Raw genomic sequence first — 12532 nt, 5'->3', positions numbered from 1 at the left:
AGGATTTTATTTCATGTCATTTATAATAATAATAGTAATAATAATAATAATAATAATAAATTGTCATTATTATTGTGCAATGCTGGGAATCAAACCCAGGGTCTTGCACGTGCCAGGCAAGCACTCTACCTACCCCTGGGCGATTTTCACAACTTTCTACTGGAGATCTTAAAATGTCACAGTGGTGATTCTCCAAACCAATTTCAACACTTTCTATTTCAGTCCTCAAGACTACATATTATTGCTTCTACTTGCCAGTTCATATTAGATAAAGTACACATCAGAAACACTCTTGCTCAAAGAGGATGAGGCATTCTTTCCATAAGCAGAAAAGCCATCACTTCCTGTGATTCCAAAACAATGCTATAACTCTGTACTGCCCAATACAATAGTCACTAGCCACACGTGGCTACAGAACACCTGAAATAAGGCTGGTCTGAATAGTTGTGATCTGGAAATGTAAAATATCAATAAACAATGTTATACTGACCACATATTAAAATAATATTTTGACATACTAAGTTTAAAATATTACTAAAATTCATTTCATGATTTATGTTGTCTTTTTAAGATGTGACAAGATTTAAGATAACGTATGTGGCTTACATTTGTACCTATTAATTTTTATTGGATAGTGATAAGCCTAATTAGGGAATGGATTTGAGTTGTTTCTTTAGGCAGAAGAAAACACATCATTCAGAAGTTAGACCCAAAATGGAGATCACCAATGTGGACAGATTACAAATGATCCCCCAAACTTGAAAAATGGTAAATCATGTTAGAATTCAAAGACTGCTTTGATATCATCTAATAAGAAATCTTTCTTTAAAAAAAGAGAATTCATATTTAAATTATATTTATAGGAATAACTTTTTTGGTAAAATTATTGTTGGTAGAATTCAATAAAATAGGGATTCTAAGATATTCAAATTCCCCCTCTGCAAAAAAGACTGAAGTACTACAAAGTTATGTTCTTACTTTTTCTGTCTGAAAAAAATTAAATTTTCTGTTTACCTCACAGAATTTCATTTTTTTGTAAAATGTTACAAAAACATTTTAGAGAATGCATATTAAAAAACCAAGGACTACTTTAGAATCCACTCAAAACTGGTTTCCATTACTCCATCCTCATATTTTATCATCCCTTCTCTACTCTCATTTCTCTATTTCTAGAAACTCCAATAAGACAATACGAATAAACACTATAATTAATGATTCAATCAGAAATACAATGTTATATGTGAATGAAATGTTACCTTATTATAGTAATTTGTTCTTATTAATTATGTTACTATAATGATTTTAAATATGCTTTCTATAGAACTAAACTATAATACTTTATAAAGAAACAGAGAAAAAAATGAGACCTGATTAAATCCCTCAGATTTTTGAAAGATTAACTATCAGGAAGCTCTTTAAATGTCCTGTGTAACCATGAATTACATAATTTTCAAAGTTTAAAATCTACTGAGTTATAAGGCCTACATTAACTGGTTATTGATATGGAAAATGGTAGTAACTTATCAATGCCATACCCACCACCACTTTATGGATAATGGAGTACAAGGTGGTAAAAAGAATATACATATTGGTTAGAAGAATATGAAGGTTTCAGCAAAATTAGTACCGAAGAAAATTTCTGTGCTTCTTAACATGAAATGACACTTAAGGATACAGCTATATTTCTAACCAGTTTCCAATCACTTTAATACTTCCGAATTTTAAATACTTTTATTTTTAAAGAACTTTTTCCCTTAAGTACAGAGGTGAACAGCTGTTGTTTCAGATAATTAGGAGGCTGAGGCAGGTGGCTCACTTGAGCCCAGGAATGTGAGGTCAGCCCACACAACACTGACCCTAACTCAACAAAAAAATAAAATAAAATAAATCAAACAAAGCCACTTTTCCCTTAACCTTATACTTCTTCATACCAATTCTCTAAATAGTACTGCCAGAAAACTAGAAATCACAATAGTACATTCACAAGGACTGAAGTTCAAATATTTTTCTAGTAATGAAGACTGAATAATTAAATCCTACTGAGGCATTCAAAGGAAAGAGACATGGATTTGAGTTTTTATGATTTTTTTGAAGAAATAAGAATGATGAGAAAAATAAGGAAGGAGAAAGGTGAAGAAGATCATGTAATGTTTTAAAAGATTTATTTTAGTTGTTTTGTAAGTTTAGGTCTCTTTTTACTCTTTTACACATGGGGTATTTGAAGGAAGGCATTCAAGAAAACAAAACCAAACACATGCTGATTAAAGAATATGGAGAGAAAAAGGCTGAGATTAAATAGGAAAAAGAGACAGTAAAACTATAAGGGTCTATCATGCATACCTCCTACCCATAAAAACACTGAGCAGGAATATCTAGTACTGAGAGGTAGGAAGCTAAAGATATCTACTTTTTCTTCTATAAAGCAGGAAAAAATAATTCTCAAATTCATGACTTAATTTTTGTTTATATTTCTAGGACCAAAGTGAAGTGTGAGGTTATAATTTGGTCATGAAATACTTAACAAATGAAGGAATTTAGATAGAAGAAATTCACAAGCCTTCATTTTGATGACAAAAAGGCTTATCAATGTTTTCATGTATCTATATCTTTTATTATTTCTCATGAGTTAAATAAGAAATGAAAGAATTTTGAAATTAAAGGTAGAATTAAACAATTATTAAATCTCTTAACTATTCATATTTAATTTTATTTAATTATCCATTTCAAGATTATCTATTAATGATTCTTAAAAAGTATGATATACAACTTCAGGAATATATTAGAAAACATTATTTGTAATGTATCGATAGATATCCAACATAAAGATTATTTTTGTATAAAATGGCATCTTCTGCAATAAAGTATTTTTGGTATGCGTAATGCTGTATTCCACAATAAGGAAAATGATATGAATATATTTTAAAAATTAAATACTTAAAAGTGAAATATAATTATCATTGTACTGAACATTTAAAAAGTACTCTATAGTAATGTACAACATCAGTAAAGTAACTTTGCTACTTTTGAACTCCAATGTTTCTCTTGTGGTACTTATTGTTTTCTCCCACATGGTAAACTTATTTAAGTATAAGTCATACTCTTCTGTGTGACTATAAAGAACTTCAAAAAACCATAGGCTTGTTTCATTATACTTAGTGATATCTAACACAGTTCTCTGCTAAAGAGATTATGCCAAGAAAATACATAACTACTTCTGAAAGTAGAATCAAAAGTCTAATGAGGATTACATTAACTACTGAGCAAAATGTTGATGTTCTATAGTAGTAGGAACATACCATACAGTTAGAAGAACTCTTTTTTTCTTTCTTTTAATTTTATTTTTTTTTTGATACAGGATCAAAACCAGGGTCCCACATATGCCAGGAAAGTGCTCAAACACTGAGCTACCCTCTACCCCTGAATAGAACTCTGATTTTCCTTTAGTAATAGTATTGTCCTTGACCAAGCAGAGACTGATACAAGCTTAGAATAAGCAGCAGGTAAAGATGATGATTTCGAGGATAGAAATATGGCTCTCATCCATATAAAATCAACTCAAAAGGATCAAATCCCTAAATGGAAGGTTGGAACTACTAGAGGACAACACAGGGGAAACACTTTAAGACACTGGTACAGGAAATTATTTTCTTGGTAGGGCCCTAAAAAAACAGGTAACAAAAGCAAGAACTGACAGATATGATCATGTCAAACTAAAAAGCTGCTGCATGGCAAGGAAACAGTCACAGAATGGAGACAGCCTGCATCTTTTCGTGACAGAGGGCTCATAGTCCAAATATATAAAGAACTCAAAATAAATAAATAAATAAAACCCTAAGTAATCCAATTCAAAACTGGGCAAATGACCTGAACGAATACTTCTCAAAAGATAAATACAAATACAATAAATACATGAAAAAATTATCATTCTCATTAGCCATCAGGGAAATGCAAATAAAAATACAATAAGATACCATTTCATCCCAGTAAGAAAGCCTATGTTAAAAATAATAATAACAAATGCTGGTGAGGATATGTAGAAAACGAACTCTTAAACACTACTTACTGGTAGGAATTTAAACTATTTCTGCTACTGTGAAAAACAGTATGGAGGTTCCTCAGAAAACTAAAAATAGATCTATGATATTATTCAGCTATCCCATTACTGGATATTTATCCACAGGAAATGAAATCAGCATACCAAGGAGAAACCTGCATGCCTGTGTTTATTGTGGCGCTATTTAGAATTGCGAAGATATGGAATCAGCCTAGGTGCCAAATAACAGATGAATGAATACAGAAAATGTGGTATATACACACAATCAAGTATTATTCAGTCATGAAAATAAAATTCTGTCACTTGCAGCAAAATGGGTGAAACTGGAGGACAAGTCAAGTGAAATTAAGCCAGACACCAAAAGGCAAGTACTGCACATTTTCTTTCATATGTGTAAGCTAAAAAAAGTCAACCTGAAAGTAGAATTGTGATTATTAGAGACTGGGAAAGGCATGGGAGGATGTGGTAAAGGGAGGATGCATGTCATCAGAGAACACTGTATACATGTAGGAAATACCACACCAAACCTCATTAATATATACAACTAATATGTGTTCATCAAAAACAATGGAGACATGGGATATGCCTAAGATTTTTCTCACAGTATTTTTCAGACAATAGTAATTGATTTATTGAGTTTGAAGTTCTGTTGAGTGTAATGCCTTACAAGCCATCTATCACATCGATCACACTTTCTTTATTTTTCCTTAAAAAAAAAAAGATTTCAAGGAAGAGAGAGGAAAAAAAAAAAACATTCTCTAACTACAGGCAGTAGACAAATATTCAGAATATACAGACAGGCAGGTAGAAACAGACACAGAAAAAAATTGAGAGAAATTTCTTTTAAGTGGCTTTCGGCCATTAATTAATGCCTCAAGCTCTTAGGTTATCCTCAGTAAATGGGGCATTATTGAAGGAGAGAAATTTTAACATTCATTGAACAAGGAACACATAGGCAGTAAACACTGTACAATGAAACATTTTTTTGTACCTTAATATCAGATGTATCACGCTGACTATTTCGCCATGCTCTGGAAACTGATGAAAAAGTTCTATCTGCATGGTCAAATTTTCCTCCTTGCAAATTTAGGAAATAAGTTGTAAAAGGTTCCTAAAAAAAAATAAGCAATTGAAAGAATCCATATGTTCCCTCAAGCATAAAAATATGTTTTTTAATAAATCTTTGCAACTAAATATTTTAATTACTAATAGGTATTAGCTAGAAATATATACAGATATACATATAATGGGAATTACAACTAAATTATTATATTAGCATTCTTAAATTGTTTTAGTTTCAGAAGAAATATTTCTAAATATTTCCAAAAATTGAAACACTTTCTTCAGATTTTCTTCCTTACCAAGACCAATTTACTAATAACATTCAGATATATTAGATGCATTTTTTTCATAGTACAAGGGAATAGTCCAATATGCAATTTTCCTATTGTTACCAATATTTAACTTATGATTAAGAAAAGAAAAATGTTTGAAACATTTAAAAGCTCCTCTTAGTTAAAGAACACTTAAACACATATTAGTGGCTAATTGTTTGAAATTAGCTAAGCACTATAAATTACTTCTAGGATTTATGTCTGCCTGTACCCTTGTAACAAGCTTTAATTAATGATGTGCTGCTAATGCTTTCCCAAAGAAATTACTTTTCAGTAGATGAATCACCTTTAAATTTTACAGAAAGATTTCTTGTTTGACCAATATATTATCAATACACGCAATAGTGTTGATTACCTACAAACATACCTTATTCTACTGGGGGCAACTGAAGCACCCAAATATAAGATTATATGCCTGCATTAATGAACTCCTATTTAGTTCTTATTTTACCAGACTATTTTGAAAAAAGAACTTGTTAATCTGATAAGAAAGCAACAATTTGAAGAGACAAATTGAAGAAAAAATTCGAAGAATTCTAAGTGAAATAGGTTTAAGGCAATTCTACAGTAATGTTACAAAAATACATATTACATAAGATACAGAGCTACTTAAAACTAGAACCTCAATAATTCAAAAGATTTTTAGCATTCATAAAAGGTGCTGATAATTTCTAATCATTGCATAGTCTCTACAACCTTCAATATACTTAGTCATGGTTTATTGTTCACATGAACTTACTATTCTTAGCAGCCATGCAAGAACGAAACTCGCAGTTGAGTAATGAGTACCATAATGAAACTTTGGAACTTGATCATCTTCCCATGATTCAAAACGTTCTGCAAAGAATGCTGCTCTTTTTGGATTCAAAGCTCCTACTGGCTGCCAATGGAGAGAAAACAAGACACATAAATGAAATTATCCTTTGTCTCTTCCTTTCTTCTAATGTTATCCTATTAGTAAGTGTGAAAATAAGTTTTAAAAATATAGACTACTTAAACTAAAGCAAAGTATTACAATTAGAGTGGATGGAAAAACAAATTTATTTTTCAAAACAGGTTAAAAATATACATATAAGTAAGTGGATGGATAAACCTGTTATGGATAAACCTGTGCAGTTTTTGCTGCACACAGGTTCTTCATCAGTCTAAAATAAGCATCTCATAAAGACAACTACATGAAGTGAACATTAGCTATGCAATACTTCAGAAATTATCTATAAAATTCTATTAAGTTAATTTGAATCAACAACCACAGACTCAGTCTTGAAGCTGGAGGATTGCACTGTAATGGGCTTTGGGAAGAGGATGCAACAAAATTGGGGAAGGGGTAATTAGTACAAAAGAAGAGATTATAAAAGGATTAAGATGTAACTAGAGGACCTGGGCTATAGCCCAATGACAGAATGCTTTCCTGGCACGTGTCAGGCACTGGGTTTCATCATCAGCACAACATAAAAATAAAAAAAATAAAATAAAGGTATTGTATCCATCCATAATTTTTTTAAAAAAATAAAATCATGGGTGTCATGGCACTCCCATTTACCTGGGAGGCTGAGGCAGGAGAATCCCAAGTTCAAGGCCAGTCTGGGCAGTTTAGCCAGATCTTACCTCAAATTTTCAAAAAATTAAAGAACAAGGGATGGGTTGTAGCTCAATAGTTGAGCCCCTGCCTTGCACATGTGAGGCACTGGGTTCGATCCTCACCACCGCATAAAAATCAATCAATCAATCAATCAATCAAGGTATTGTTTCCATCTACAATTTTTAAAAATTAAAGAACAGAAAAAAAGTTTGAAGAGTAGCTAAATGGTAAAGCACTCCTGCATTCAATCCCCAGTAACTAACACACACACACGCACGGACGCACACATGAAAGAAAAAGATGTGACCAGAAATTTCTACTAGTATGAGTAAAATCAGAAATTAAAGACTAAAACAAAAATTAATAAGAATGAACAAAGTAGGGCTCCAAGAATGTTAAGAGCAACTACTTTAAATAACAACATTCTCTTAAAACATTCTGATTGTTAGAGGATCTCTATCTTCCTATTCAAAATATTAATACCAATTCACTGAAAAAAAAAGATATGTCAGATGACTTCTTTTAGAAGATACAGAAATGTCTTTTACTTTAAATCTTGTGAAATCCTAGGAGTTAATCACTCCTCATTTATAAGAGAAAGAAAAATATCTAATTACTTATATATAGGATTAAAGGGAAATGCTAAACTAAATAAAATAAAATACAATGTTCTAAAATGAATAAATTCAGAAATGTTCCACTGAAAATAAAGCAATATGCAGATCAGTTTTTGAACTGCTTTTCATGTTATGCGATTTTAAGTAACATTTTTAATTCATCTTTTGGCTATCTTAAAGTAGCTGTTAAGTATTTTTTATTTTCCAGAACTACTATTTATTGTTGGTACTATTTTCTTTGCTCTGGTTCTAATCAACATTATTTTAAGTCATTATTTTACTTTACAAGTAGATTTTTTAAAGTCTTTAGTTGATTAGCATTTTAAGTCAGTGCTACAGTATACTAACTTTAAAATGACACATATTTTAAAGCACTGATTTCTGTACAAAAGAATTATATATGACTTGCTAAATGTATGCCAGCTAAGAATGGAACTGACTCCAAGAATTCTTTCTTTGTTATAGGACCAATGTGGAAAGCCTTTAAATGTATTGTAGTTGTTGTCCCTAAAGACTGAGCCATGCAAAAGGAAAGAAAGAAATAAAATCACTAGAAGACAAATTATATGAATTAAAAACAGAATCAATGCTCCTTTTGTATGGTTCTGCAGCATATTAAGCATTCATTTTATCTGCTCCTATTTTTATTACTCTCCAAATGAATATCCCCTCCCCCAAATCAATAGTTATAGAATCACGTTTCTTGAATATAATGTTAAAACCAATTAGGATTGATTTCACTAGCATCTGAAAAAAATGGCATCATGCAGAGATCCATGTAGGTAGAACCCACAGTATTGATTCTAGCTGTTATTGTTACAGTTGGTTTCTGAATGCTGGTACAGGACAGCTATCAAGACATACCACATTTATTTGCAAGCATATAAAAAAGAAGTCCCCAAATAAAAGAAGGTTAAAAAAAAAAAAGACCAGTGGTGCTGTGCAATGACAATGATACACTATCAGCTTACTCAGAGAAGTTACAGTGGGAATACACACATTGAATTATACATTACGCGAAAGCACTGATTTATTGTGGTAATAACATCCACCTCATTAAAAGATTCTGCTTTGCTGCAGTTGGAAGGCTACATATTGTTTACTGCTATAAATTAATGGCAGTGCAAAGAAGACTGTGGAACCGTCCTAACAATAGATCTGTAATGACAGTGCTGTATATCACAGCTTCCTCAGCAGCTTCATAATAAAATGGAGACAATGTATTGAGCTAATACATTCTACTATGCTGGCCCATATTTTTCTGACAACTGCTTTAAAAAATGAGCTGAATCCAACTATGTTATAATGCTACAAAACATTTAACTAAGCAAGAGTCAGTCATACACCAAAGTGCATCATAGCATTTTTTTAAAAGATTGTCTAAATCAGCATTTCAAGATGTTTATTCATCACCACAGGAGAACTCAAAGTAAATGCTGATGGCTCCTCTTGCTTATACACTATATTAAGAGTAACAATTACTAGGCAGTTCAGGAAGATGCCAAGCACTACCATCCTATATTGAGCTTTTTTGTACAACTGAATAAGTTTGACAAGGTATTTTTTTTAATCAAAAATTTTTTAAAGAAAGAAAACAAAAAATACTGTTTAAAAATGGTCATAGGTGATTGGAAAAATCAATAAAAAGCGAGTATTGATTAGAGATTATAAGAGTGGTATAATTCAAGTTCATAATCAAGCAAATAAAAAGAGTCCTAGAAAACTGAAAAGTAAAAAAAATTAAAATTTTGAACACCACAAATAAATAATGAAGATAATTAAGTAAGATTTTAACTTTACAAAACAAAAATGTCCATCACAGTAGTATGAAAGAAAGTCTCAAATAAAACAAAACAGTTAAGATTTAGAATATCAAAACTAGCAACAGATGACTTATTGTTTAAAAAATGGAAATAAGAACTTGGAATAAAATAGAAAAAGACACATTTTTAAAAAGCAAAAAAACTCAAATTCTTTTTTTTTTTTTAATATTTATTTTTTAGTTTTTCGGCGGACACAACATCTTTGTTTGTATGTGGTGCTGAGGATCGAACCTGGGCCGATCGCATGCCAGGCGAGCGCACTACCGCTTGAGCCACATCCCCAGCCCCTCAAATTCTTGAAAATGGCATGAAAAACAAAGAAAAATTATTTATAATATTTAAATAATTTCACAAATAACAACGGTGACATATCTGGTAGAGTGGTAAGTATTCTGCTTATGAGATAGTAATGATACCTTTCAAGACAGGATAAACAAAATTCTACAATCATTTCCGGAAGAGTGTTACAATAAAAATACATCTTATAATAAAAACACACTTTTATTACTTCTTTGAGAAGTAATTTTGCTAATTAATAAAAATGTCACATTTAGAGTACCCAGCTCAGAGTAAGTTATTGATCATAATAATTATTTTTTGGGTGATTTGATCAAGAATATTTAAGAAAAAAGACCATCATTAAGCCTGATGAAATTACTAGAGTCTACTAAAAAAGAACATAATTAAACATCACAATCCTCTAATGCCAAAGCAGGATAAAAAAAACACATAGAACTGGATATTAACCGTCAGAAGCTTTATAGTGCACAGTAGTCCCAATCAATGGCATTTCCTACTGTAAGAACATAATCAAAAGCAAAAAATCCAAGGAGCTACAATTTTGTTGTTAAAAATGTATATGTAATGTCAAGGAAGTTAAAATCATCTTCTATCACATTCACAGATCACTTAAGAGGCACACAACAAAAAGTCTAATTACTAGTAAAAGGGGTAAAAAATAGAAAAGGAATCTGGCTTTTTCATTCTTTCTTTGGTATTTTAAGAACCCTAACCTGAAATACCAAACAAAAAACACAAACAGCTTAAACTTTGCAATTAATAAAACATGATTATTGTCACAATAAATATATGAGTTAGGTATCCCTATTTGGACAACAAAGATATAAAGTACCTTAAGAAATCTAAAGCAAAATCAACTTTTATCTAGGAGTCTCAAACCTAGTATCAAAACCACTTCTTTTGGCCATTTTATCCACCCATCTATGCTATCTTACAAGTTGTTTTAACTAATTTCTGACAATTTCCATTTTTCAAATATGCTCTTTATTGAATAGGTTGATATAAAAGGCAGATAGACATCAGTGCTTAGGAGAGCTCTGGCACAAAGAGCACATTCATTAAGTGTAGCTGTGATTAGCACTGCTGCTGCCGTTGCCAGCACCATAATTCCTTCTCTCCTTTTGAGAGTTATATATGAACTGCCACAATTTATATCAACCCTTCAGAAGTAAAGTTCCAAACTACTGGACCATGCTGATAGTTCCAGAGGGCAAGAACGTTATAGGGGACTGCCAAGAAATCTCAGGAATTCTACATAGCAGATATTTGTTTGAATCAACAAACTTCTAAAATCCACAAGTCTCAAAAGAGTTTTTCATACTTTTTATGAAGGCTTCTTTGGGAAAAATCACTAAACCCCAACATCTGAAGATAAGAAGAGGGTTAAAGAGAAAGAGAAAGAGAAAAGGCAACCCTGGGAGCAAAAACCTCAGAAACAGGGGTCTTAGAAACACAGAAGGATATGAGGGATATCGTTTCATGAAGATACATTTTTGAGATGTCAGAAGAGATGTCAAAAGAAGAAAAGGTTTCAGGAAGAATGTGTGAAAGAGTATGACTGCTTTCTATCTCTACTTAGGATCTTGATGACAGTCTGAGAGCTATCTATAAATGTCATCATCATTTGGTATGAGTGGGAGACTGGAAATATTCTTTAGTTCTAGGGCTACAGACAAAGCCTGCCCTATAAATTTGAGAGACTGTATGCAAACAGGGGTTGTACATTGTTCTCTTCTGTCCTGGAAGTGGGTAGGCCTATAGATATTGAAAGAGCGCCATTGTAAAGTGAAGGCAAAGACAGGAAAGGAATAGATAACAAGGTGGTTGAACCCAATGCTCTTTCATAGGTCTATGTTATAAAAATGCAGGTTATAGGAGAGAGTACTGTCGGGTGTAAGTTTATCTGATTTACATTAATAAATTAAACAAAAAACTTCAGATTCAGAGGATGAAGAGGCTATACTATCAGGAGACATTACACCATAAAGATGGTCATTCTCGATTAGAGAATAATGATTTGGGTTTGGGCATGCTTCAGGAAAACACTATTATATAAGATTAAAGGGGCCATTCCTTCTGATGACAAGATCACTATCCACTGGAGGGTTCTAAGAGTCATACATAAATCATCTCATCTTTGCAACTCCTTAATATGCTGACATATTAACAGGTTGGGGAGGGGGGAGTCTGGAAAACGTGAAGTAACTGCCAATCATGGTTACCTATCAAGAGGCAGCAGCAAGATTCCAAGCTACCTCCAGCCCAAGTGACCAGAGGTCCTAGGACGCCTTGGCTTGTTGTAGACTGATGAAAATATCAGTGATGAAGTTGCATGGCAGTTAAGATCCTTTCATGGTGTTATTGTTTGGATAAACAGTGTCCCACAAAAACTCATGTGTGAGATAATACAAGAACATTCAGAGGGAAAATTATTAAGTTATGAGAGGCATAACATAATCATGCTTTAACCCACTGATAAGGATTAATGGGGTAGCAACTGTAGGCAGGTACGGTGTGGCTGGAGGAGATAGGTAACTGAGGGCTATATGCCTTTGGGGTTTATATTTTGTCACTGGTGAACCAAGCTCTCTTTGCTTCCTTGTTGCTATGTCCTGAGATGCCTTCCTCCTCCACACCCTACTGCCACGGTGTTCTGCCTTACATTGGGCCCAGAGGCAATGGAGTCAGCCATCTTTGGACTGACACCTCTGACACTGTGAACCCCAAATAAACTATTCATCCTCTAAAACTGTTCCTGTCAG

The 12532-nt window shown here is 32.4% G+C and overlaps 1 protein-coding gene across 5 annotated transcripts in view; it reads right to left on the bottom strand.

Moving 5' to 3' along the window:
* Lrba (LPS responsive beige-like anchor protein) overlaps window positions 1-12532 on the bottom strand; it is a 728436-nt gene that overhangs the window by 157768 nt on the left and 558136 nt on the right. For all 5 annotated transcript variants that reach the window (XM_046459031.1, XM_046459033.2, XM_046459036.2 and 2 more), the window contains exons 45-46: window positions 6188-6328; window positions 5046-5165 (exon numbers count right to left, since the gene is read on the bottom strand). In XM_046459031.1, coding sequence (XP_046314987.1) covers window positions 5046-5165; window positions 6188-6328 — 261 coding nt within the window. The remainder of the gene's footprint in view (window positions 1-5045; window positions 5166-6187; window positions 6329-12532) is intronic.

The sequence above is a fragment of the Marmota monax genome, unplaced genomic scaffold (genome assembly GCF_021218885.2).
Source record: "Marmota monax isolate L192 unplaced genomic scaffold, Marmota_monax_Labrador192_F-V1.1 WCK01_AAM20220418_F8-fsc00002, whole genome shotgun sequence".
Taxonomy (NCBI): domain Eukaryota; kingdom Metazoa; phylum Chordata; class Mammalia; order Rodentia; family Sciuridae; genus Marmota; species Marmota monax.
Note: the sequence above shows the minus strand (reverse complement) of the source record. Positions and strands in the feature narration are given on the sequence as shown.